Here is a 27,919-nt window from a genome sequence, read left to right as displayed (position 1 = left end):
AAGATGATGGACAGAATGCTGAATATTGTCAAACATTCCCCCCAGGTACAGATCTAGGTTAAATCCATCGTTTTTTTGGCTCACCATGCAACGCCAGTTTGGACCCAGCCATATGCAAATCAGTCTTGACCATGCTCCTTCTGCTCGCTGTGCTACTGGATTCAAGCTAGTCTGGTTTTGGGGTGATACCCCGAAACCGGTTCTAGGATGCTTGTTTCCTGTCCTGGGAGGACCCGGCCTGGGAGTTCGGGCCGGACTGTTCCTGCATGTATTCACTCAGCGACGGCACACTGTCCCACAAGGTGTGACTCGGAGCCAGTGAGGTTGCTGCTCAATATATTCAGGTTCACCTTTATCACTCCCTAGCCGGCCTGTATGAGGGTAAACTGAGAAAAGCTGCCCTGAAATCTCAGGTGCATTTCTGGAAACATCTACCTCTAGCTACAACCCGTAAAATAGCCCTGTCCAGAATGATAATTTTACCAATGCTCCATTTGATTTTTCTGAGCATTCCCATTGCTCCTCCATGGCATTTCTTCCAGGGTTTGGATACTCTGCTGGGAGAACGTACCTGGAGAGATAAGCACCACTGAACTGCACTGAAGAAGCTGTAGCTACCAGTGGGCAGGGGGGACTTGGAGTCTCATTGTTTGATGTTTACTACTTGGCAGCGCAGTTGCAGAGGGTCTCAAGGTAGTTGGCTGGCCGATGCATGAGGGAAACATGCAATGGATCCAATCCCCTCTGGCCATCCACAATCCAATCCATTCCCTGACTAATCAAATCAGGGATATTTGTACAGCGCACAAATCACTTGGAAGTCTCAAGGCGCTGGCAGACAGCTCTGAGAGATTGCTTGATTAGTTGTCGAACAGTCATGACTTTAGCTTCTTGCGAAAGCAGTTGTGATCTGTGATAGTGCGTAGGTTTAAGGGCAGTTTGTTCCAGGAAGCAGGGGCAAGAAAAGAGAAGGACCTTCCTCCATTTCTGGCGGTGCGAATTCTGAGAGAAGTGAGAAATGATTCATTGCTCGATCTCAGCATCCTACGAGGCTGGTACCAGCTTAGTTTTTTGGACCAATACCCCGGGCCTATTCCATACATATTTGTATGTGTTAGACAGAGAATCTTAAATTGTATTCACTTTCTGACTGGAAGCCAGTGTAGAGATCTCAGACAAGGGGCCGAAGGGGATCTGGGCGGGAGGTTCAGAACCAGCCTAGCCATGGTGTTCTGCAAGATCTGAAGTCTTGTAAGAAGGCCTTCATTAATTGAGGATAACAGGGCATTGCCGTAGTCCATACGGTTTATTATCAGTCCCTGGACTAGCGATTTCCTGGACTCGATCGGAATCCATTTGAAGACCTTTCGTAGGCTACGCATCACTCCAAAAGAGGAGCCAATTATATGGTTGATCTGACTTTTCATTGACAATTGGCTGTCCATATGGAATCCTAAGTTGCGTGCCGACGTTTTTGGGGTAGGACAGGGGCCAAGGTTCGGGGGCCACCAGTCGTGAGACCAATGTTCTTGGGCATTGTCAAAGAGCACAATCTCGGACTTGTCACCATTTAATTGAAGGTGACTACAATCAACGACCTCTTTGCAGTAGGCCACCTCCCTACCTTTGACCAACTTATCTCCGCCATGCTATCCTTTGAGAGGATTTTCTTTACATACAGACAGCTACGCCATACATGCCATGTCCTCTGCTCCACATGTGATGAGGAACCTCAAACACACCCCGTTATACAGACCCTTCTACACACGGGAGCAGAGCACCACCTGACAAAGTGGATCTACAGGGCCTTACAAGCCCACACTGGGATTCCACTTGCCGCTTTGAGGGACAAATGGGCGGACAACATTGGCAGGGTATTGTATGACCCCAAACGGGAACAGCTCTGGAACTTACGCAAAAAGTGTCTAGAAACACCTGTTTCAAAAACATTCAGCTCTCTGTCCTCCACCGGGCCTATCGAACAACTGAATAAGTTCAACTTAACCATTACTTCCCCGACACATATATATTACCGGCGCAGCCGATTAACATCAGTTGATCTGCAACATATATTGTGGTCCTGCCCGCCACTCCTCCTATTGACATTCTGTCTATGATGTGTTGACAGAAGTCACCAAACTTACTGACCTCCAAACATGGGAGGCCTGTGCATTTTCAAACGTAGAAAGCGACATAGGGTGTGGGCGCATTCTGCCAGCCTGGCCCTCCTACTGGCTAAGAAAACACTAACCTTACAGTGGAGGGCTGGACAGCCCCCCTGGTTTCTGCATGGCATGGAGCAAGCAGAAACAGGGGAGGGAAGAGGGTGAAGCCCTGCGATATGAAGAATCTGCATCTTCATAAGCAGACGATTTCAGCAGCTTGAGACACCCTCCTCAAACGATTCCAGTAACTCACCCGCAATGATGACTTACCGCCATGAATCTGCAGCCGACCATTGCACATACATGAGTCTTCTCATCACCCACCTACCTTTAATCTCCCCCTTACGCCTCCTTCTGGGACGCAAAAGGTCGGTACTCGCTCTAAACTTAAGGATATCTGCCTGTGACTTGGGGCACCGTTGATGTCCCCCGTGAGCGAAAACCGCTATACCTACAGACTGTAGCCTTTGCATGCCAGGCCCATTTCCCAACCTGGCTCCCACTCCCACCTGCACAATGGGGAGGGAGAGCCCTCGGCTTTACCTTAGTGTCCTTCATAGATATGGTCTAACCTGCCTCAAGGTCTGAATTGCTACCTCCCTTCCCTAGTTCAGGGGTAACATCCCAGTTCGTAAGATAGACTACTAAACAGAAGGCAACACAGCGCCTTTTTACCCGTTACCCATCACTACGATGCCTTGACCGCCACCTTGTCGAATCCCCTGTCTCACACACGTGTTCCTGCTTTGCAAATTTCTGTGATGTGGTAGTATATTGTTTTTGAATATCATGACGATCTTGTAACAATGTCTTTGTTCGTATATGAAAACTCCAAAAAAGCAGTTTAAAAAAAATCTATCATTTACCAAGAAAAAGGGAGGGAAAAACAAACAAATCAGAAAGACAAAGATGGCAAAACAGCCACAAAGGTAGAAAGAAGGAACCTGCAAGAGTAAGGTAAAGGGGCAGAAGGCCATGTGCAATAGGGGTGGCCCCCCCAAGGGGTGAGGGATGCAGAGCTTGGCAACAGGCCAGGCCCTGTGGCCAACCCCATCCTGTGCATGGCTAAAGGCTGTGTGCAGCGAGGGGTGGCCCCCGTGGGGGAGTTAGGTGCAGGGCTTGACCCCACGGCTAGGCTCTGCGGCCAACTCCCCACAGTGCACGGGCAAAGACCGTGCAGGTGGGAGGAGTTGGCTGTCCTTTGGGGGGAGTGGTTGGGCACAGGGCCTGGCTAAGCCAACTCCACGCTGCACACGGCCAAAGGCTGTGCCCGGGGGATTGTTGACTACCCTTGGGGTGTTGGCACACCAGGTCCTGCGGTCAACCCCCAAGCAATGCATGGCCAAATGTGGGGAGTGGTTGGCATACTTATGTATGGTAATAAAATATGGCTTCGCATTTAAAAAAAAGAAACTAGAAATTCCCTGGAATAGTTCAAACACTGGTACTACAAATACACATTTAGTCATTGCAACTACTACTGCCTAGTGCAGTGCAGTTCCACACCTTAAATAAATATTTCTCCATTGGGCCAGGAGTTAGCTGAATCTTTGCTGGTTGCTACTGTTCCTAAGTGTGAATTGTTGCACGATGCTGTGACCTATAGAGAGAATAGCTCACTCTAATGCAGGGCAATTAAAGAGCTCTCTTCGTACCCGGTTGACCTGCACAAAATCCAGTTGACAGGGACGTCTGTGAGCAGAATGCCTGAATGAACCAAGACTTCCCAGGAGGCAAGAGACAGCTACAGCCTAGGTAGCCAGGAGTAGAGAGACCGATGACCATCAGCAGCTGGACCATAATGCTACAACAATGGGGAATATGTATAAGGGAATGGTGCAGCGGGGGGGAAATTTTGCTGCACCGCACAGTATCATTTCCAAAACACAGGGATGCACCCTCTTTATAAGAATAGGGTACATCCCTGAGTTTTCCCTAGTGCTGACACTAAAAATAGCTGCCTCTCGCCAACACAGATACCCTTGTGCCATAGTGCAAGGGTGCTTGCTTTGCAGGGATGATTGTTTATGTGCAGGAAGGGATACCTTCCTGCACAAAAACAATCATTAAGGGTGTTTTGCTCTTTCTATGGGTGTTGCAGAATGCAGCACACATAGAAAGAGCAAAAGAGAGGAGAAATAATGGTATTTCTCCTCGTTGTGCCAATCTAACGCCTGCTTTTGGCACGGTCTCAGATTTACACATCCTTGTAAATCTGGGAGAGCGTTAAAAAGCAGTGGGTGTTGAGATGGGACGCCCACTGCAACACCCATTGCACGCCTCTTTCACGCAGATACCTGCCTGAAAGGGTACCATATTTACAAAGCGGCGTTCAGCCATGCAAAGTGGCTTAACGCCGCTTTGTAAATATGGTAAAGGGCACTGCGGCACCAGAACAATGAGAAAAGTGATGTTCCTGTGGCGCAATACCGTTGTACATATGCCCCGATGTTTCACAACATTGAGTGGTGAGCATGTTCAATCCAAGACACTGTGGGTGCCAGTATCACCTGTTCCACAATCCCAAACTGATGAGGTGCCAGTTTGTCTTCACCCATCATGATAAAGTGTGGTTTCACTGGATTGGTAGGAGGTTTCCTTGCTTCCTAAACAATCAGAACAATACATCTGACAAACAAAGTTGCACAAGTAGCATTATTTCTGGTTGTTTCTGCATGCTGCTGCTACTAACATCCAGTTTTAAAGTGTAACAGATGAAGCCCTGTGGGTCACTACGCCCGCTCCTCCCCTTGTTAGAGACTAAAATACAGTTGTGGTCTCAACTGGTCTTTGAGACAATGAACTGTACCAGCATACAGTGAAGTGTAACAGTAAAAAGTGAACTTTAACAGTAAACACTGAGCTGTAACAGAAAACAGTGAAGTGTAACAGTAAAAAGTGAAGTGTAACAGTAAAAAGTGAACTTTAACAGTAAACAGTGAAATGTAACAGTAAACAGTGAAGTGTAACAGTAAAAAGTTAACTTTAACAGTAAACACTGAATTGTAACAGTAAACAGTGAACTGCAACAGTAAAAAGTGAACTGTAATAGTAAAAATTGAACTGTAACAGTGAACAGTGAACTGTACATTAAAAAGTGAACTGCAACAGTAAAAAGTGAACTGTACAGTATAAAGTGAACTGTAACAGTGAACAGTGAACTGTAACAGTAAAAAGTGAAGTGCAATAGTAAAAGGTGAACTGTACAGTAAAAAGTGAACTGTAACAGTGAATAGTGAACTGTAACAGTAAAAAGTGAAATGCAATAGCAAAAGGTGAACTGTACAGTAAGAAGTGAACTGTAACAGTGAACAGTGAACTGTAACAGTAAAAAGGTGAACTGTACAGTAAAAACAGAACTGTAACAGTGAACAGTGAACTGTACAGTAAAAAGTGAACTGTACAGTAAAAAGTGAACTGTAACAGTGAATAGTGAACAGTAACCGTAAAAAGTGAAGTGCAACAGTAAAAGGTGAACTGTACTGTAAAAAATGAACTGTAACAGTGAACAGTGAACTGTAACAGTAAAAAGTGAAATGCAATAGTAAAAAGTGAACTGTAACAGTGAACAGTAATACTAAAACGTGAACTGTGTCCTGTCCTGATACAGGTAAACGGACCCCTGGTTGCCTTCGACACCAAGACTCTTAACAAACCCCATAAATGCACCACTGATTTTGTTGTTTGGGTGGTGTTTTGGGTGTTTTTAGTTCTGGAAACCCACCAGCTGAGGAATCGACCACTCAGGTTTACACCAAGAGCGACAGCTCCTGAAACCGAAGGCCAAACACCCTTCAGCAAATGTACAATACTGTATTGTATAGTCTGGTGTCTCTGTGCCTATTAATGGAGCACAAAGAGCTCTGCAAAAACAATATCATCCCAGCAAATCTAAAACGAATTCTCCACTTCAACCCAAGTGCAGCCTGACAGGCCACAGGGACAATATTACAGAAGTATAAAGTATAAGTATAAAGATGCTTATTAAGCGCTCGAATGCCAGTGGCGTCTTGGCGCTAGGGTGTGTGTGCACAACAAAGTGAGGGCTAATAGCTACTGAAGGTTGAACAGCTGGAATTTCAGAGCTTTCCTAAAAGAGGAAAGATTTGGCTGAAGTCGCAATGCCACAGGTAAGAAAGCCTGCCACCCTGTCCTAGGGAGCTTTAATGCACATTGGAGTCCTCTCAGCCCCAAAATGTGCTTTCAGTTTCTAGAACCGTATCAACTGTCCATACAAAAACTATTAACCTTAGACTCCCCTTGCCACCTAGGGAGAGTTAAATGCCAAAGACAGGAACTGGCATGTACAAATAGAGTGCAGCGGTTTAGGTGGTTCTTCTGCAAGTCCAAGAAAGTAAAGCCCTGATTCTGAGTGTGTCGGCTTTGGTGGGGGGGAGAGATGCAGGGGGGATACCAGAGGCCTGGAGACCTTTATTCCAGTTGGTATTCCGGCACCAAAAACTGGTTATTATGGGCATTCTCCCTGGAAATGGGAATAAACACTTTTGACACTTTTTTTACCTGCTCTGAGCAGTCAGAAAGTGTCAGCAGCAGAGCCAGTGGAGGGCTGCTCAGGGAGTCTAGGCCGGCTTGATCCTTTCCAGGGAGAGCAGTGTCATCCCTGGCTATTCTGCTGCCGGGGTCGGAGTAAAGAAATTCTGGGCCAAGAGCCACTATCCATTGCTGGTGGTGGAAGACCACCTCCAGTTGTCACTCTGGCTGAAAATCCACCACTCAAAAGCATTGCTTTAATAGGGGAACAACAGCCAGGAAGATTAAAAATCTGTTAGTATACACACACACACACACAAACACACACACACACTCTCGCAAATGTGACTTAGAATCAAAACGAGCAGTGCACCCAGTATTAGATAATCATGGCAAAGATGCCGAAGTAAAACATTCATCAACGTGGCAGCCATGTTGTACCGCTTCATATGCACCTTAGCCATAGAAGTGAACAATAAAGCAGAGATAGTACAGCAGATACCTGTAGCCGCCATTATGCAGCTCAGCTTAGAAAAACTGGGGAACCTCCTCACCAATTCAACTCAATACACAATGAAGGAGTTCTCTGTCACACTCCAGGGTTCACCCAAATTCCACTTTTCCCACACCCATCCTGCCAGCAATAGCGGCGCTAACATGCCTATGGTGGCCATTGCTCTCTGGATAGATTGGTAGAAAAGGACCCACAGGGTGGTCACCACCCAGCGTCGGGACAGGCCCCTATGCGGCATGGAGAGAAGAGACCCTTATCACCAGGACACATGAACAGCCTCTCCCCTGATAAGCATCTCTGCAGCAGCTTCCTCAGAACATGGTCACACAAACCACTAGCTCCAGCCGCCACCAGGCCATTGGTCCTCCTCAATCCTGTTCAATTTATGGTCAAGGGGAACACATGGAAAGTAGTTTTTGTATTCAAGAAGCTGTTGCACCGATCTTTGGCCAGCACCACTGTTATGATTATTTAATTCTGTAGAACCTTCTCTGATTTCATGGCAACATTTTTATTGGACTGGGAACAGCATTAGGGCATCCTCGCGTACATTGTGTCTAATGAATGACAAGTCTCCAAGTTGGTTTCTTCGCATTGGCAGACAAGAAGAAAGAGAAACCACAATGCTAAACACAGCTACTTAATTTCCAAAATTACAAGGAAAACTTCAGAAAGACCCAGGCGAGGATATCGATTCAAGGCTCGCTGGTCTTATTTTAGCATCACCACAAAGAATGCGCTCCAGCTTTCAAGGCCGCCTTCTGCCAGAGTCAATAGAACAATGGCAGTGGCAAGCATCTCTGCTTTTTTTATCCTACTAATCCTAAAATGATGTGCAACTAGTCTAAAAAAAGGTTTTTGTTAGGTCTGCTGGGAATCTGATTGTTAGTAAGAACATTAAACAAAACTCTCTCCGATGGACCATCACATGCGATGTTCAAAATAGATCAAAATGACAAATACCTATGTAATTATTAAACTATTTATATTTATTTATTTATTTGAAGAGTTTTATATAGCGTGAGCATGACCTATCCAGGTATCAAATCGCTGTACAGAGGATAATGTGAAGAATATACCAGACACCAGTGATTATCCGAGAGCTGTGTAGAGGCTGGCGCGATACAGTGGTTACAAAAGAGAGCGCCGAAAAATCAAAGCATCCCAAGAATACAATAACAATAAGACCATATAAAGAGAGTGCTACATTGAGGCAGGAAGTAACAGGGGTGATGGCCATAACTTGGTTTCCATCTAGAGTTAAAGGGGCCACATTAAGATTCAATTGTGGTACATTAATACCAACCCTGCGGATATAGGCGGCAATGTACTGTTTTTCTATTAGCCCTACTGCCTACCATCATGAGGGCCATCCTACCTCTTTTTAAGAGTCTGCTCGCCAAGCCCCAGAACTCACTACTAGCCAAGATTTGAGGCATCCGCGAGCATATACAATAGAGAAGAGGGCTGAAAACAAGGCTATTTACAAGATAACTGCATCATCCCACTGCCCTGGGATAGAACCCAGAATAAGAATCGCACTTCCAAGCACAGTCCACAGGCTGCAGGTACGGAGCAGGCCAAGCAGCACACTACTTGCAATGTCTAGGTGTGTCGGGAAGGGCTGGCCAATGTCCAGCCCGGGCAGTATATAAAAATGTCATTACATGTGTGACTCTGCTGGTCCACACTAACACTACTATCATAACATTTAGCGCTCTGGCAAATTAGTGTAGTTTATATAAGCTGCTTAATCATTCATTTATACTTCTCGACACTCTTACACTCACATAAGACAAAACTGCTACAGGTCATAGACAACACCCAGGTCCAGTGCTTAATTTGAGCCAGTGGTTACTGGTGGTCAGCACTGGCACTTAATCTTCAACATAGGCGCTTATAGCAGGTATTGGAGCACTTTCATGAGCACCAGTTAAGGACACATTAACTTTTTGTAGGCACGGGGAGATTAAGTGATTTGCCCAGAATCATAGGTTGTTACGCTGCGTCGAGAAGACTACTCTACCCTAAACCCAAAAAAACACTACACTACACAAACACTACTACACTACCCTAAACCCTAAAACACTAAATCACTACACAAACTCTACAACACTACCCTAAATCACTACAGCACGACCCTATACCCTAATACAATACATTACACTACAAAACACACTAAAACATAAAAAAAACACACAGAACACTACTTTTACACTACCCTAAACCCAAACCATTAACTCCCACCCCAAGCGCAAACCCCCTTACCTCTCTCCTCTCCAGCGTCGCCGTGGGGTCCTGCTTCCTCCTTCCTGCTTGCTTCACGTCGTTGTGAGGAAACAGCCTGAGTTTCCTCACAACGACTTGGATAGCCGCCACATTACATCGCATGCGTTGTAAAAGCGCACGCGATGTAATGGTATGCGTGGTTTTACCACGTGTTGTAACATCGCATGCGTTGTAACGCATGCGATGTAATAGCAACGCGTGGTAAAACCCGCGTTGTAATGGCTGTTCCTCCATCAGCTGGATACAGCTTGATTCCAGTGACACAGTCAGCATGGGACCCACATCTGGGCATACCCATGCCACTTAGGGCGGTATGGGGAGGGCCTAGCTTGGCAGTCCCTGACGGACGGACGGCCCCCTGCCGTACTCTAAATAAAGTCCTAAGTAACAGTCACTAAATACACTGAGTAGTCCTGACCGACTAGGGCATGGCCAACAACACCTCGTTTCATACTGGTTGGCTCCAACTTTGGAACCCTGTGTTTTAATCTGCATATCACAATGCTATTCCCTGACATGCTGTTTGAACACTGTCCGTCATTGTATGGTACTATGAGCTATGTTAATAAAAAGAGTTAAAAAAAAAAAGCTTTGGAACCCTCTCTGCTGAGACTGGTAACAAACATTTACTGCTTTTTTCTCCAGAATCGCAACAATGGATTTTGCCCCTCTAATGTCATCTCAAGTCATATAATTGCTTCTACCTCAGCCATCCAACCAAACTACATTGTTGTTTTTGAGCCAGTTTGGGAAATATAATCTTAAAACTGTTGGGGTTTTAAGCTGGAGTCTGGAGCTCTACAAAGCCATACTTCTTCTTCCAGCGGGCATTGGGAGGCGTCATCTTCTGGCTGCCATCTTGACAGGCTGGGCTGGTGTCTTAGCTGAATAGCAGCTGGAGCGAGATCATATGCCCGCAAGCTGTTTCACAGGTTCACAGCGTTGGCCAAACATTTTGACTTTGCTGAAAATCCAACTATATATTTCAATAACAATGACTAGGCACTCAGACCTGTTACTAAGGAAACCTGTTTGAGGTTCATCGTTTCGTCCAGCAGCTGTAGAAGCAAAGTCAGACCCGCCAACATCATTAAGAAGAAATAACACACCAACTTTGTAAGTGCCAGAGCTCGCTCGTCTTAATTTCTCTTTTGAGATGCCATTTCAGGAGACAACGCTACATTTTTAGCCTCTTTTCATCATGTTCTTTTTCTCTGGTATATCTGCACTTACACACTTATTGTGCTAGAGATACCCAACAAGTACTTAGGGCCTCAATTAGATGTCGGTGGACAGGTTACTCCATCACAATACTGACAGATATCCTGTCTGCTGAAACATAAATCCCATTATATCCTCTGGGATTTATATTCCGGCGGATGGGGTATCTGACACCATTGTGATGGAGTAACCCGTCCGCCGAGATCTAAATTAGGCCCTTAGTCTAAAATCCTATCATCCAATCAGCTATGATGAAACTGTCGTTGATCCAGTATCTCAAAATTGTATCCGTTCCATCCACCTTGGTATCCATCGCCCTCGTTTTCTTAGCCTAAAAAGGCAAGGTCTCTAATTTAGCATTAATGAACTATCTAGAGGCCTTTATCATGTATTAGTTCCGCATTCATGAAACACTTACTCATACGGGCTAGCATCACTGTAAAGAGGACATGCATGACAAATAGAATAATAAAAATCAAACAAATAATATATGTTTAAATTAACGTATTTAGGCCTACCAGAGAAGCTGTCCTTGTCCATGGGCAGAAGGTCCCGTGCCTGGTAAATATAGCAACGCAGGTGGTACCTGTTCCCATCTTAAAAAAGGAAGAAAACAGAATTATGCTCTATTCCCACTGTTAGTAGTACACACACACACACATATAAAAATTTCGCGAAGATTCGTCAACCGGTGCCAAAGTTATTGGGAATAGAATGTTGCGGATTTCCTATGGAAAATAGGTCCTAACTATAACTACCTACTGGCGACCACCAGTAGGTAATATATATATATTTATATATACACACACATTCTACATATATAGTAGTTTAGATAGATAGATAGATAGATAGATAGATAGATAGATAGATAGATAGATAGATAGATAGATAGATAGATAGATAGATAGATAGATAGATAGATAGATAGATAGATAGATAGATAGATAGATAGATAGATAGATAGATAGATAGATAGATAGATAGAATATTTGACACACATTGACAAAATCAGCAAACAGCTGAGAATATTTCATTAAAAGCAGACAAAGGACAAAATAAGTTGCCATTTAGTTATCCAATCCTATGGGAGGCCTGGAAATCTAAACCGAAAGGGATACACAGAGGGGAAGATTTACTAATATCTCAAGCAATGCAGCACAGCAACTTAAGTTAGTGCACTGGGTGAGAGAGAGAGAGCAGGGCAGCCACATACCTACTCAAATATGGCACTGCAGCTATCCTACCAAGTGCTAGGGCACTTTCTGGCTGCCTAGAGCCACACACACAAAGCGTTGTGCAAAGTAGTGCACAGTGGTACTTGGCATTACTTTTAGTCAACCTTCAAACGCAAATACTTTCCACTGGTTTGCGTCACATTTGGTGAGTTTGCGAAAGTTCAAAGTGGTGAAAAATATTGTCCATGTTAACACCCATCAGTGTGAAAAAAATCTGCAGAAACAATGCAATTGAAAAACATTTTTGGGAACAAATTTGGCATATTTCAGCAGCAAAAACATAAAGTTATGGTTTTGGTGGCGAACGGTTGCAAACAAATGCCCGTCACCTACAGTAGCTGATAGCAACTGAGCCTGGTATGTTATCCTAGGTGAGCTGTCAGTGTCCCAGTAGCAAGGACTAGCATCTCCCAGGCATCTGGAGTAGTGGTCTGACTTTGCATGTGTTTGGCTGAAGGGCGTACAGGGGCCATGGCTCTCAAGGTCAACCCTCCGGCCAAACATGGAAGACTGCATTTTTATCAGAAAGTTGGAGATATTCAGTGGCATAGCTGGCCCAAGGGCCATTAGGTGGAATGAAGTTTCCTGAATTTCAGAGAGAGTTCCGTTAGCCACTTAATTTAAACAGTTGCCCCTTTCTAGCCCACACTTTGGTGAGGCACTGTTGCAGTCTTTAATTTGAGCCGGTGGTTTCCGGTGCTCGGCACCAGCACTTAATTGTCAACAGAGGCGCTTGTGACAATTTGCCAAAAGTAGAGATGACCTCTACAACAGTTAATTATTAATTCAATATACATTAAAAATGACTATTACCTGCCACCCAAGCCATTCTTATAGCTTCGGGGGCCAGGAATAGTCCGAACTGTCAGACTTGGAGGAGAGTGATGGTTAGTAGTTGTGTTGGTACTATTATTGGCAGCATGGCACAGGCAGAGTGTGGTGCAAGCTGCAGTGGCCTCCTCACAATAGCCCTGGCACTTTAAAACAAGCATTGGCATAGCCAATAGGTCTCGCCTTTGGGACCTTATAAGTGTTTAGCCATGCAACAGTTGCATAACTAAATACTTATAAGGTCCCAAAAGCAAGACCTATTGGCTAAGTGAAAGTGATCGTGATCACGATCAAACATCAAAGAGGCCTTGCGGCAGCGAAAATGAAAGTAATCGTGGTAAAGCGCGGCGCGCGCGCCCACGCACATGCACTGTAGCTCTAGGCTGGCCTGGTAGCACTTTTTGGAGCCCTCTCAAGAAGTCTCGCCAGACCAGCGCATGCGCTGGGTCAGGCGAGACCTAAAAAAACCTAATTAAGCACTGTACAGTTGAGTGCCTGTGCCCCTAGTCTGAAGCACCAGCATGTGGATGGCGCCCTGACACTGGGTTAGCTCAGTGCAGCATAGCTCCGCCCTGCCAATCTCTTGCCTTTTCTCAGTCTGTCTCTCCTTACTGTTACAGTAGCAGAGATTGGACGGTTCTTAAAGTCACAGAATGTACGACATTGACTTTCCTCAATAGCAAAAGTTGTAAAAAAGGTAACTTGGAATGTTAAAGATTCCCTAACCTTCCATTAATCATGCTTTTTCTGAAAAGCATTCCTTGCTATCAGATTAGGTCCTTTGCATTGTAGAATGTGCGGCCAGCCGTGTTTTATACCAGGTGGGCACACCCGACTCTTTGTCCACGTCTGGTTGCCCAGTAGCACTAGACATGTCCTTTTCTGTGTCACGTGGATCTCCTGCTGCAGAGCCAGGCTTCTCCTTCCGGGTCTCTGCAGGTGCGGGAGGCTATGTTGGACAGCTAGTGGGCGGGCATTGCGTGCTTTGAACCAGAGACTAGACAAGCTCGTTTTGGGTTAACTTACGGTGTGAGCTATCTGCCAACATCAGAGTCAGGCCTAGCAAGACATAGTCTCGCTATCTGGAAACTCTATAATCCAGGTACATATACGCAGAGTTACGCATAGTGAACCTATTCTTACCTGTATATAATTACCTTCCCAATAGTCTTGTTCTAAATACTTTGGTTATAATATTTTGTTATTTTGCCTACAATATTCCGGAAGGACACCACAGGAACAAAGCGCAAGTGACGCAATAAGGAAGGCTTCAGGACACTGTGGTTCCCCATTGTGGCCCCTAGAGTGGATGCTAGGCTACCCTACAGCCCATGAGCCTATTTAACCTTACTAAAGAGGGCATTCAAAGGCACTGGAACACTGCCTCATTTGGAGCAATGACCACAGTAATGGATAATTGTCTCGAATGTATGACATTACAACGCATACGTTTACAATGCATGCCTTTACAACGCAGTTTTTACATCGCATCATCCTTTATAATGCATTCTTTTACATCGCATGCCATTACATCGCATTTTCAGAAACTACCTTTACAACGCATTCCATTACATCGCATTATACCTTTACAACGCATACCGTTACAATGCATACCATTACATCGCATTTAAGGTAAATGTTGGATAGTATAGCGGTAATAATTACTATTCTAACTCCAGTGAGTGCAACAGTAGGGTAAGTGTTGGATAGTGTAGGGGTAAAAAATTACTATTCTAACTCCATGGGGTGCAACAGTAGGGTAAGTGTTGGATAGTGTAAGGGTACTATGCGTTGTAATGGTAAGCATTGTAATGACATGTGATGTAATGACTGCTATGTAAAGGTAGTGCGATGTAATGACTGCGTTGTAAAGGTTGTTTCCCGTTGTCTCGCTTCCCCTGCCCTGAACCGGCTGGACATTGAGTCAATGGACTCCTGTGACTTTGAGCGGTATCGCAAGGCCTTCTAACCTGGTCCCAACCGGATTCTGCTGTATTTTTTTCCTCCTCCACCTGACATATTTCGACACATTTTGAACGTCTTTGTCTGGAGTTTCTGCTTCATGTTTTACCCCTCTTGATCTTCTGGTGTGCACTGTACATGCTGGCCTCCTCTTGTGTTCCCTTTCATGTCAGTGAACTGCCCATCTGGACTTAAATGACCGCTCACATTATTGCATCCAGCCCTTCCTGGACTCTGATCCATCTCTCTCCATCATCCGCACACACCATATGCTGTTCTCAGCCCCTCTTCTGCCCAGTGGGCGAGTATCACCTGGCAACTCGCTCTTTGTAGCTCCTGTGCCTCAGAGAGGTGCTGCCTTTCGAGACACTATACCCCTTATGCTGACGTGACGTCCTCCCTGTTTCCTCAAAGAAAACTCTATAGTTATAACAAGTTTCTACAATAGAAATGCCTGAAACTTTTCAAGCTGTGTTACAATTATTGTCCCTGTTCCCAATTGTGTTGCATTTATTAAGGTTTTTCGTTTGTTCCATTTCTTCGTCATTTTCCAGCAGAGGAATACTATCCTCAATGCAGCAAAAACGTGAGCCTAAAAAAAATACCCTTTTCTTGCCAAATATATCCGATGTGCCTGTAGTATAGTACTTCTTTAAGTTATTGAGAATATACAATGAGAATCAAAAGCAAGAGAGGGAAGGTGGAGATATAGATGTTTTCAAAGCAGCAATTGTTGATTTATCTGAATATTATTCAAAATTTGTCAACCATTTTTCACATAAAACTTTTGAAATGCGACAATTAATGAAAAACAAAACACCATTCGTATGGAACACAGCCTGTCAGAAAGCGTTTTTAGAAATTAAACATGCTATTACAACTGCACCCACTTTGCAAGGTTTTGATCCTTTTGCTGAAACATTGGTAACTACGGACGCCAGTGGCACGGGACTTGGGGGTGTTCTCTCCCAAGTGACAAAGCAGGGTGTAGAAGTTGTAATATCGTTTGCCTCACGGTCTTTGTCTCCTTGTGAAGAGAAATATTCGGTAATTGAGAGAGAGACGTTAGCATGTGTGTGGGCAATGGAACACTTCAGAAAGTTTATTTGGGGTAAAAAATTCACACTTCGTTCGGACCACAAGCCGTTAACTAAACTTCTCACCACGGAGGGTCTTTGCAGAGCGTCAGCTAGAATAGCTAGGCTTTCCATGAGACTCCAAGATTTTGTATACGAAGTACAGTATGTGCCGGGTGTTAAAAACATCGTAGCAGATTTTTTAAGTAGAATGTCTTTGCCACTTAAGGAAGTGGATCAAAGCAGCTGGAATGACTATTGTGTTGCAGGAGTTTTTTCAGAGTCTTGTGGGCTACACATTAATGAATGGAAGCATGAAGTGGATAAGGATCATTTACTCATAGAAGTTGCAAAGAAAATTTCTAATGGATGGTTAACTACAGACAAAAGTAATCCTCAACTCAGAGCGTTTTGGGAAGTAAGAGATGAGTTAAGTCTGGATGGTGAATTTGTCTGTCGAGGCGAAAGAATTATCCCTCCTGTGGGAATTAGACTAAAAATCATCACAGTAGGTCATGAGGGCCATCCAGGAGTATCTAGAACAAAAAAGAATATAAAAGCACTGTACTGGTGGCCTAAAATTGATTTAGATATCGAAAGACAGGACCGGAATTGTGTAAATTGCGATGGCGCTGACAAAAGTCAGAAAACACTCAATCCTCCAATGTCATCCTTAGGATGTCCGAAACTACCTTGGGAGAATTTAGCCTTAGACATTATGGGTCCTATATTGTGGCAGGATGGGTTGTGCAAATATTTATTAGTACTAGTAGATCTGTTCTCCAGATGGATTGAAGTCAAGGTGGTAGAATCCATTAGTACTAATGTTGTAATCAAATTCCTGGATGAATGCTTTATCAGAGAGGGAGTACCTGTGACAATTCTAACTCACAACGGAGTACAATTTAAGTCAGAAGCAATGAAACGTTTTATGTGTGCCACTGGCATAGAACAGAAATTCACGGCATTGTACCATCCCAGGGGAAATTCAGTGGTAGAAAGAGTAAACAGAGTAATTAAAGGGGCTTTACAATTGGCCAATAAAGGAAGAAAAAATTGGTATCTAGAACTAGATAAATTAATTTGGTCGTACAGAATTACTAAACATGACACTTGCGGTGAAAGCCCATTTGGGCTTATGAGAGGAAGATTTCCTTATTGCAATATTAACCCAACATGGATGGGTAGGAGTAAAAAATATGTGTGGGAATGCGATAGAGTAAGAGATTGCATCGTGAAGTCGCAAGAAAAGAACAAAATGTATTTTGATGCTAAACATGGTACTAAAGAGGTGTATTTGCATGTTGGACAATTAGTCAGGATAAAGGAGGGGAGGAAGGTGGGAAAACTCCAACCACGTTTTTCTGCACCCAGAAGAATTTCCAAATTAATGCGGAACACAGTTATGCTAGAAGATGGTACTGTTCATCATATGAACAGGGTTGCAATTGCAATAAGTCAACTCCATGACTTTAATAATGACATTGAAGAAAGGGGTATGGGTGATGACTTTTGGTGGTTAAGCCCAGAAGTGAGTTTGAATTCTAGTACTACTTATGATAGCTCACATAACAGCAACCCTAGTAACAACACTCTTAGTAATGACATGAGTATGGAAATGTAGAATGAACAGTGTGGAGTTTCTGAACACCAAGCTGATGGAATAAACCTTGAGCCGTCCCAGGGAAACTCTTTTACCAACTCTGATGGTGTGGTTCAATCCGAACAAACCAGTGATGTGGATAACAATCTTGTAGTCACTAGGTTTGGCAGAAGAGTTATAAAACCCAAAATGTTAAATGAATATGTATGCAGTAATTCAGAATGAAATTATTTTGTGTTATCAAATGTATAAAGTATGTACGGTATCAAGTTATGTCACGTGATAATAATATGCTTGCTTATAATTTATTTTATTGTTTTGATTTATTAAGAAAGAGGATGTGTAGTATAGTACTTCTTTAAGTTAGTAGAACTTTAGGGAGAAAGAGCGTCATGACGTTTTATGGAATGGACATTTAAGATGGAATGTAGAATGTAGGTGGGCAGATGAAACAAGAAGAGTTGTGACCAGCACCCTTGTATTTTACCTCTTTACAACTTTAATAAATCTTTATTAATGTGCACCAAGTGTTGGAATATTCACTACAGTGCCACTCTGCCTTTCTCATCCAATAGCATCCCTGATTTCCTCATTCCAAGTATTATCCTGTTGCCATGCAACATCCAATCACCCTTCGCCTGCTGTTAAGTATCCAATCAGAAGAAGTCCATAGAAACCAATTGTTTTACAAGGAGAGATGACATGTTCTATGGACAGTTTGAAACATGTTCTCCCCAATGGAAAACCTCGGCCCAGGGGAAGCACCAAGGGAAGTGAGAGATGAACTAAGAAGAAGAATGAAGGCATCTTACATCTTGGCAAGCAAAAAGGAGATGCTACACGTGAGAGGTCACTGACCTAAGGGTTAGTTACCATTGTTTCGAGTCCGATATTCGTAGAAAGATATAATAATAGCCCTTTTTATGCTGTTGGCGAAAATGCATATTTCTGTCTCCAAATGATATTTGGAATTCTTTATATGACAGACTTCTTGGGAATACTTTAGGACAAGTTCAAGTTCTACTAAATAAGGTGCGTATTTAATAACGAATTCTAAAGTGAGGGATCATATTGCATTTAAAAACCTCTGTTGTGGTTTCCCCCCCAAAAAACAGCTTCAATGTCAGGGTGTGTGTGGTGAGGGGTTTAGGGGGTATCGGAGCTTTAATAGCTCTTCCTCTCTTTCTGGTCTCTCATAGATAGGTACTTTGGCTTTACTAGTCCTTCTTCTCTTTCTGGTTTCCCATTACCCCATTTCACTGTAGTATCTAAAGCTGCCTATTGACCACTCAAGGTCAGTAGGGGGAATAAGTTATATTTTGAACTAACTACTACAGTTATCTAGTTTTTATCAAATGTAAAACCTTGGATGTAGAGTAACTCAGTCAGAAATTCCATATGAGCTATCCTAGAGTCAGAGTTAATTGTCAGCAGGAGTCATATGGTCTAGTTGCCTTGCAGAAGCAAGTAGCCCATTTAATAAAAACACAAAAACATAAGGGAAGAAAGAATATAACTATATTGCGTAAATCAACATACTCTAACATAAGGTAACATAACATAAGGTAATAGAGCGCCCTCTTAGCAAAGGAAGTGCACAACCCTGGAGTTCACTTACAGTCAAAAATGCAGGAGATGGTGGGTCTATTCACTCCAAAGTTCAGTGTCGAGACTGACTTCCCATCATCGCTCTTGTCGTCTGTCACTCCGCCCTGCAAAGAGAGGTAGAGCAGAGTTAGAAAATATCCCTCTTGCGTAAGGATCATTCCTTGAAGACCATGCTGCTTTTAGTATCTTCTGTTTATACTGTTTTTTTTCTTTTATTCTGTTGCAAGGGAGTGTGTAGTGCAGCATTAATAATTTCTTTATCCCAGCCAAAACACAGCGGGGTGAGAACTGGGACCACACCAAATTCTTTCTAGGCCACTAGATGGCCCAAAGGACTCCCACCACGCCACATTTTGTGGTGTTTTATTCACTTTTAGTGGAAGACGTCCGAGGATTGGGACTTCATCCTGCTGTTCAACGAAGAGACCTGATATCTTGATAATTCATGAGAGGTTTAACACGCGCCCCTGCAGCTCTTGCAGGGCTGGGATGCACTCAAACCTGCATGTGCCAGTCAGACCTATACTGCTATACAAGTGAGGGTTCGTTGGCGCGACACACTTACGAGGGAGCACCTTTGCTATGGGGGCAGGTTCCAAGAGCACCCTTAAGTATTTAGCAAAAAGGCACCTCACTCTAACAACGTTCAAATAAAGCCTGCAAGGCTACCCAGAGTGCTCTGTAAGTTCTACTCCAAACAAAAGGAACTTTGATATCCTACAATCGGGGTGGTGCCAATGAACCCTCACCAATCAAAATATACAAAGATCCTTTAGTTTACGTCGGTGCCTACGGCTGTATCCCAATGTTTGGTCCCAGCCTACATCTTGCATGTAGGCCTGTCCCAAAGCAATCCGACAACGCACGTATGTGGCACTTTAAGGCTATATTAGAGGAGAATGGATTGGAGTCATGTAGCACACTACTACAATGAGAAGGGTTTCTAGGCGCTAGTCTGTGAGGGATGATATGGCCAGATGACCTTCTATTATGAGCTCTCACCAAAGGGGACAGAATGGAAGTTCTAGAGGCCACATTCCAAAGACCCCAAATGGCAGCCTCCTATGGTGGTGAGCTTGAAAACACTGATGAAGCAGCAACATTTGAATCTCATTTGGGTCTAGGTAGACCCCGGCATTCTAGGCGCAATCGATGCACCTGCTCATCAAAAGTCCAAGACGAAGCTTGTTACGTCGGCCATGATTGGAGTTAACGAGGAGCCTGATAATTCCTGGGAAATTCCTTATGGAACATGATGGACAACATTCCAAAGGACCGACAGACAGACAATAATAGTGCATGCCATATAACTGGCTTCTAAAGCCATAGCAAGAGTGTTTCCTATGAACACCCCTGGAATATGTACTTAGGTCTTGTGAGAAGGGATAGGGCCAAGGAGAAGTCAAAGAGTGAAGCTCCTAAAAATGTGTTGGTTTTCACCTAAATTAGAAACAAAAATTAGGGTTTGTTGCTTCCAATTCTTCCATCTGAAGTAAATCCTTACCTCTGTGTTCAGACATACCTTCATGTTCAGCCATACCTCTTCAGACATGCCTCCAAGTTCAGACTTACCTCTTCAGACATGCCTCCAAGTTCAGACTTACCTCTTCAGACATACCTCCATGTTCAGACTTACCTCTTCAGACATACCTCCATGTTCAGACTTACCTCTTCAGATATACCTCCATGTTCAGACATACCTCTTCAGACATACCTCCATGTTCAGACATACCTCTTCAGCCATGCTTCCATGTTCAGACATACCTCCATGTTCAGACATACCTCCATGTTCAGCCTTACCTCTTCAGCCATGCTTCCATGTTCAGACATACCTCTTCAGACATACCTCCATGTTCAGACTTACCTCTTCAGCCATTCGTCCATGTTCAGACATACGTCTTCAGACATACCTCCATGTTCAGACACACCTCTTCAGCCATGCTTCCATGTTCAGACATACCTCTTCAGACATACCTCCATGTTCAGACATACCCCTTCAGACATGCCTTCATGTTCAGACATACCTCCATGTTCAGACATCGCAATGAGATAGTCAAGGTTTGTCTGTTTCCAGTAACCCGGAAAAGGGGCCAGTGACCATCACCGAATTAATGGCATTGAACTTTCTCAGACGCACGAAAAATAAGATGCAAAAGGTTGGATTCATGCCCTGTATCCCACCCTCCATGTGAAACCAACAGTGGCTTCAAGGCACTGCAACAGTTTGCATCACACAAAGGACAGTATGTACCTCTGCCACTTTCAGTTAATGAAACACACTGGTGATTGCGGGACAATCAGAACATTGTTAACTTTTCAACCAGCAAATGATCCTTTTGGGATAGGTCACAAAATCTGAAATCAGCTTTCTCTGACTGTTAAAAATGAAACACACTCGGAAACCATTACAATAAGTTGTGTTCTTTAAAAGACAGAAAAGGTTTCTTTCTTGAGTGACTGGTTCACCTGTCCACCAGGTCACTGCCGCCCAGAGCTCTGCAGACAAGGGAGGGATGTGACCACCGAATGCAGGGCCTGGGCAGTGGGGTTCCCTGCTTGGGAGGGAGCCTTGGGGCAGAGTGACTAGGGACTTTGTTGCTCCCCTGGCCGAAGAAACAGTAGGAGCTAAATATCTGATATCATTGTGAGTAGTGCCCACTCTCCGGCTGCTGCGGGCCATGCCCACCTGGCAGAGCTGGGCAATGCTTCTTCTGTTGAGGTCTGTCCCATGGTGGATGCGGATAGCGCCTGGGACTTTACATCTTGGAAGCAGGCGTAAACGTCCCCTACGTGTCCCTTTAGTTTCTTCATGCACGGAGGATGTGGTTGGGATGAATTTAAATTTGTGACCAGCTTAAAAAGGATGTGGAAGGAACCGGATGAGTTCAGGAGGGGCATGTCCTGTGCCCGAAGGAGCACCCGGGCCACTGCCGGGAGCGATGGCTGGCTGGTGCTTTCAAGAAAGATGGATGCCTCCCATGGGTGAAATGGACATGGGACTATCACATTGCTTCAGTAAAATCTCGTTTATTTACCCTCACTAATCCATACAAAGTCTCGGAGAACAAAAGTTTCGACATTGTGCTTTGCCACAAATGAGTCATATAGGGGCATATTACCAAGCCAGGCGATAAAATTATCGCCGCTTTAGCGGCAGAAAACTGCCGCTAAAACGGCGATAATGGGCTTGATAATATGCGCTATGGAATTCCAATTGAAGCCCAGGTTGGACGTCCTTCACATCTAACATGGGCGTCAATTGGAATTCCATAGAGCATATTATCAAGCCCATTATCGCCGTTTTAGCGGCAGTTTTCTGCCGCTAAAGCGACGATAATGTTATCGCCTGGCTTGGTAATATGCCCCATAGTTCACTAAATAGGGCAGTGATACAGGTGCACCAGGCTCACACAGGGACAGCGCGCCCTATGATAGTCGATGCGCTGTTCAGAGCAGATCAAGGGGTCACTGTGAACTATAGTAATCTTTGTCAGACTAGCAGAGTGTGGCTTACATTTCTTTAACCAGTGAGGTTTTATGAGATTCCTTAAAATATACCTCTGATTCATATTTAGAAAAGTTTATTCGAAATTACACATTTGTGTTGTACAAATAGATCTTCTGTGAAGCCATTTTGAGATAGCTCCCTGCTCTCTGCATGGTCACACTCCTGAAACAACTGCACGCAGCCTTTATGCTTCTAAAATAAGTCAGGGAATGGAAGAGAATGTAGTAAATTGAAAAGCAGACGCATAGTAATGTTCAACTCAGGTTCTTGAGTCAAGATTGATTCTAGATCAACAGATATTATTTTTATTTACGCTGAGAGCCAAGCCAAGGTCCCCACTTTGAAATGGAAAGAGTCCAGGCTCGGAATCTTATGATCAAACTACCTACGCAACATAACAACAATAGACACTTTCACCAACTTGCTGCTAGGAAGTGCATGCACTCACCTTTCCTCAAACGTTGTGGTTATCTCCACATCCGGACCCACTGGCAACATGTCGCTGTCAACACAACAGCCACATTACTCTCTTCGCCCCCTGCCTCCAGCTTTGCAAGCCCAGTTTTCCTTCCACCTGCACAGCCTGCATGCACACATCTACCACAGCACCATACGCCAACCAGCAACAACACACCTATGCACTTTAACTCGGGCATATTATTTACCCCTCCAATCTTACCCTACCATGGTAAGTTTACTACAGTTGTATGTTCCACATGTCAAACTTCGCATGAAAGCCTGTCTTGCACGCTAAGGTACACATGTGGCACCAGCTCCTACATCACCGTCGTCATAGTGGTTTGCAGTAACCACAGACAGCCGATACTGTGAATCGCAAACATCTCAGAACACGACAACTACTCACACACAGATAGTCCACAAGAGCCAAGAATCCACACCTGGGGCACACGTAATATGTTTCAAGGCAACATAATGTACCAAATAAACAACATCAGTTTTACTCCTCAGCATAGCTTACATGCTTGGTAACAAAATGAAGTTGACTGGTACCAACCAGTCCAACAGTGGAAGTGTTGCGTGCACTTGCATTAAACAACCATGGTTTTACTCCACACATGGCGAAACGAAGAGACACTCAGACCACTTAGTAAGGATGCAGCCAAACCCAACTCTGCTTCTTTGCAGAGGTCCTTTGGCCCCATCTGGTCAGAAAACTCCTCAAGCAATGTCCTCCTAGGGTTAGGCAGCTTAAAATGAATAGGACTGTCTCGGTTTAAAAGTTTGCACACTGGAATTCTATACACACTGCCTGCATTAAACCCTTTTCCACCGATGTCCTCCTAGGGTTAGGCAGTTTAAAATGAATAGGACTGTCTCGGTTTAAAAGTGTGCACACTGGAATTCTATACACACTGCCTGCATTAAACCCTTTTCCACTGATGTCCTCCTAGGGTTAGGCAGTTTAAAATGAATAGGACTGTCTCGGTTTAAAAGTGTGCACGCTGGAATTCTATACACACTGCCTGCATTAAACCCTTTTTCACCCATGTCCTCCTAGGGTTAGGCAGTTTAAAATGAATAGGACTGTCTCGGTTTAAATGTGTGCACACTGGAATTCTATACACACTGCCTGCATTAAACCCTTTTCCACCCATGTCCTTCTAGGGTTAGGCAGCTTAAAATGAATAGGACTGTCTCGGTTTAAAAGTGTGCACGCTGGAATTCTATACACACTGCCTGCATTAAACCCTTTTCCACCGATGTCCTCCTAGGGTTAGGAAGATTAGAATGAATAGGACTGTCTCGGTTTAAAAGTGTACACACTGGAATTCTATACACACTGCCTGCATTAAACCCTTTTCCACCGATGTCCTCCTAGGGTTAGGCAGTTTAAAATGAATAGGACTGTCTCGGTTTAAAAGTGTGCACACTGGAATTCTATACACACTGCCTGCATTAAACCCTTTTCCACCCATGTCCTCCTAGGGTTAGGCAGTTTAAAATGAATAGGACTGTCTCGGTCTAAAAGTGTGCACACTGGAATTCTATACACACTGCCTGCATTAAACCCTTTTCCACCCATGTCCTTCTAGGGTTAGGCAGCTTAAAATGAATAGGACTGTCTCGGTTTAAAAGTGTGCACGCTGGAATTCTATACACACTGCCTGCATTAAACCCTTTTCCACCGATGTCCTCCTAGGGTTAGGCAGTTTAAAATGAATAGGACTGTCTCGGTTTAAAAGTGTGCACACTGGAATTCTATACACACTGCCTGCATTAAACCCTTTTACACCGATGTCCTCCTAGGGTTAGGCAGCTTAAAATGAATAGGACTGTCTCGGTTTAAAAGTGTGCACACTGGAATTCTATACACACTGCCTGCATTAAACCCTTTTCCACCCATGTCCTCCTAGGGTTAGGCAGTTTAAAATGAATAGGACTGTCTCGGTTTAAAAGTGTGCACACTGGAATTCTATACACACTGCCTGCATTAAACCCTTTTCCACCCATGTCCTTCTAGGGTTAGGCAGCTTAAAATGAATAGGACTGTCTCGGTTTAAAAGTGTGCACGCTGGAATTCTATACACACTGCCTGCATTAAACCCTTTTCCACCGATGTCCTCCTAGGGTTAGGCAGTTTAAAATGAATAGGACTGTCTCGGTTTAAAAGTGTGCACGCTGGAATTCTATACACACTGCCTGCATTAAACCCTTTTACACCGATGTCCTCCTAGGGTTAGGCAGCTTAAAATGAATAGGACTGTCTCGGTTTAAAAGTGTGCACACTGGAATTCTATACACACTGCCTGCATTAAACCCTTTTCCACCGATGTCCTTCTAGGGTTAGGCAGCTTAAAATGAATAGGACTGTCTCGGTTTAAAAGTGTGCACACTGGAATTCTATACACACTGCCTGCATTAAACCCTTTTCCACCCATGTCCTCCTAGGGTTAGGCAGCTTAAAATGAATAGGACTGTCTCGGTTTAAAAGTGTGCACACTGGAATTCTATACACACTGCCTGCATTAAACCCTTTTCCACCGATGTCCTTCTAGGGTTAGGCAGCTTAGAATGAATAGGACTGTCTCGGTTTAAAAGTGTGCACACTGGAATTCTATACACACTGCCTGCATTAAACCCTTTTCCACCGATGTCCTCCTAGGGTTAGGCAGCTTAAAATGAATAGGACTGTCTCGGTTTAAAAGTGTGCACACTGGAATTCTATACACACTGCCTGCATTAAACCCTTTTCCACCGATGTCCTCCTAGGGTTAGGCAGCTTAAAATGAATAGGACTGTCTCGGTTTAAAAGTGTGCACACTGGAATTCTATACACACTGCCTGCATTAAACCCTTTTCCACCGATGTCCTTCTAGGGTTAGGCAGCTTAAAATGAATAGGACTGTCTCGGTTTAAAAGTGTGCACACTGGAATTCTATACACACTGCCTGCATTAAACCCTTTTACACCGATGTCTTCCTAGGGTTAGGCAGCTTAAAATGAATAGGACTGTCTCGGTTTAAAAGTGTGCACACTGGAATTCTATACACACTGCCTGCATTAAACCCTTTTCCACCGATGTCCTTCTAGGGTTAGGCAGCTTAAAATGAATAGGACTGTCTCAGTTTAAAAGTGTGCACACTGGAATTCTATACACACTGCCTGCATTAAACCCTTTTCCACCGATGTCCTCCTTGGGTCAGGCAGCTTAAAGCGAATAGGACTGTCTCGGTTTAAAAGTGTGCACACTGGAATTCTATACACACTGCCTACATTAAACCTTTTTCCACTGATGTCCTTCTAGGGTCAGGCAGCTTAAAATGAATAGGACTGTCTCGGTTTAAAAGTGAGCACACTGGAATTCTATACACACTGCCTGCATTAAACCCTTTTCCACCCATGTCCTTCTAGGGTTAGGAAGATTAGAATGAATAGGACTGTCTCGGTTTAAAAGTGTACACACTGGAATTCTATACACACTGCCTGCATTAAACCCTTTTCCACCGATGTCCTTCTAGGGTTAGGCAGCTTAAAATGAATAGGACTGTCTCGGTTTAAAAGTGTGCACACTGGAATTCTATACACACTGCCTGCATTAAACCCTTTTCCAAGTATGCACACTGGAATTCTATACACACTGCCTGCATTAAACCCTTTTCCACCGATGTCCTTCTAGGGTTAGGCAGCTTAAAATGAATAGGACTGTCTCGGTTTAAAAGTGTGCACACTGGAATTCTATACACACTGCCTGCATTAAACCCTTTTCCACCGATGTCCTTCTAGGGTTAGGCACCTTAAAATGAATAGGACTGTCTCGGTCTAAAAGTGTGCACACTGGAATTCTATACACACTGCCTGCATTAACCCTTTTCCACCGATGTCCTCCTAGGGTTAGGCAGCTTAAAATGAATAGGACTGTCTCGGTTTAAAAGTGTGCACGCTGGAATTCTATACACACTGCCTGCATTAAACCCGTTTCCACCGATGTCCTTCTAGGGTTAGGCAGCTTAAAATGAATAGGACTGTCTCGGTTTAAAAGTGTGCACACTGGAATTCTATACACACTGCCTGCATTAAACCCTTTTCCACCGATGTCCTCCTAGGGTTAGGCAGCTTAAAATGAATAGGACTGTCTCGGTTTAAAAGTGTGCACACTGGAATTCTATAAACACTGCCTGCATTAAACCCTTTTCCACCGATGTCCTTCTAGGGTTAGGCAGCTTAAAATGAATAGGACTGTCTCGATACAAAAGTGTGCACACTGGAATTCTATACACACTCTCTGCATAAACCCTTTTCCACCGATGTCCTTCTAGGGTTAGGCAGCTTAAAATGAATAGGACTGTCTCGGTTTAAAAGTGTGCACACTGGAATTCTATACACACTGCCTGCATTAAACCCTTTTCCACCGATTTGCTGACATGGGCTCCCCTAGAGCTTATCTGAGAATTCCAAATAGTTTTTAAGGTAGAGCCTTTACAAGGGCATTTCCTGCATTAACACACACTTCAGTTGTAGATCGCGGACTGGTCTTTACGTAGTAATGGGCCAACTTCATATTAGCTCAATGGGCCCTGAGAAGCGAGAAAGAACGGGGTGTTGGGAATAATTGGGCATTGGGAAATATTGTAACATGCTGCTATTGTCATTAAGTATGAACTGATAAGAAGAGAAGACAACTGAAGAGACTGAATGCTAGTTCTGCTGGAAGCTAATAGCTACTCTGGTGACCACCCTATGATGCAGCAGGCCAGGGGCGTGCTCGTGGGAATGCCAACCTAGTGCCATGGCTTTGTACACAGATAGCCAAACGTTGCTCCTCTGTTGATACCCCATGCGACATCTCACATGACGACTCTTTACGGCCTGCAGTGTAGGTCACTTAAACATATCCATGAGGTTTCTGAGTGATCGCATAATGGCAGGAGGGTGTGTGTGTGTGTGTGTGCCAGGT

The 27,919-nt window shown here is 44.1% G+C and overlaps 1 protein-coding gene across 11 annotated transcripts in view; it reads right to left on the bottom strand.

The window, feature by feature from the left end:
• The window catches only part of DYSF (dysferlin), a 1,012,908-nt gene that overhangs the window by 295,934 nt on the left and 689,055 nt on the right, over positions 1-27,919 (bottom strand). For all 11 annotated transcript variants that reach the window (XM_085642744.1, XM_085642751.1, XM_085642747.1 and 8 more), the window contains 2 exons: positions 19,006-19,099; positions 11,199-11,276 (listed from right to left, as the gene is read on the bottom strand). In XM_085642744.1, the coding sequence (XP_085498870.1) occupies positions 11,199-11,276; positions 19,006-19,099 (172 nt within the window). The remainder of the gene's footprint in view (positions 1-11,198; positions 11,277-19,005; positions 19,100-27,919) is intronic.

This window comes from Triturus cristatus, chromosome 2_2 (assembly GCF_964204655.1).
Source record: "Triturus cristatus chromosome 2_2, aTriCri1.1, whole genome shotgun sequence".
NCBI classification, from domain to species: Eukaryota; Metazoa; Chordata; class Amphibia; order Caudata; family Salamandridae; genus Triturus; species Triturus cristatus.
Note: the sequence above shows the minus strand (reverse complement) of the source record. Positions and strands in the feature narration are given on the sequence as shown.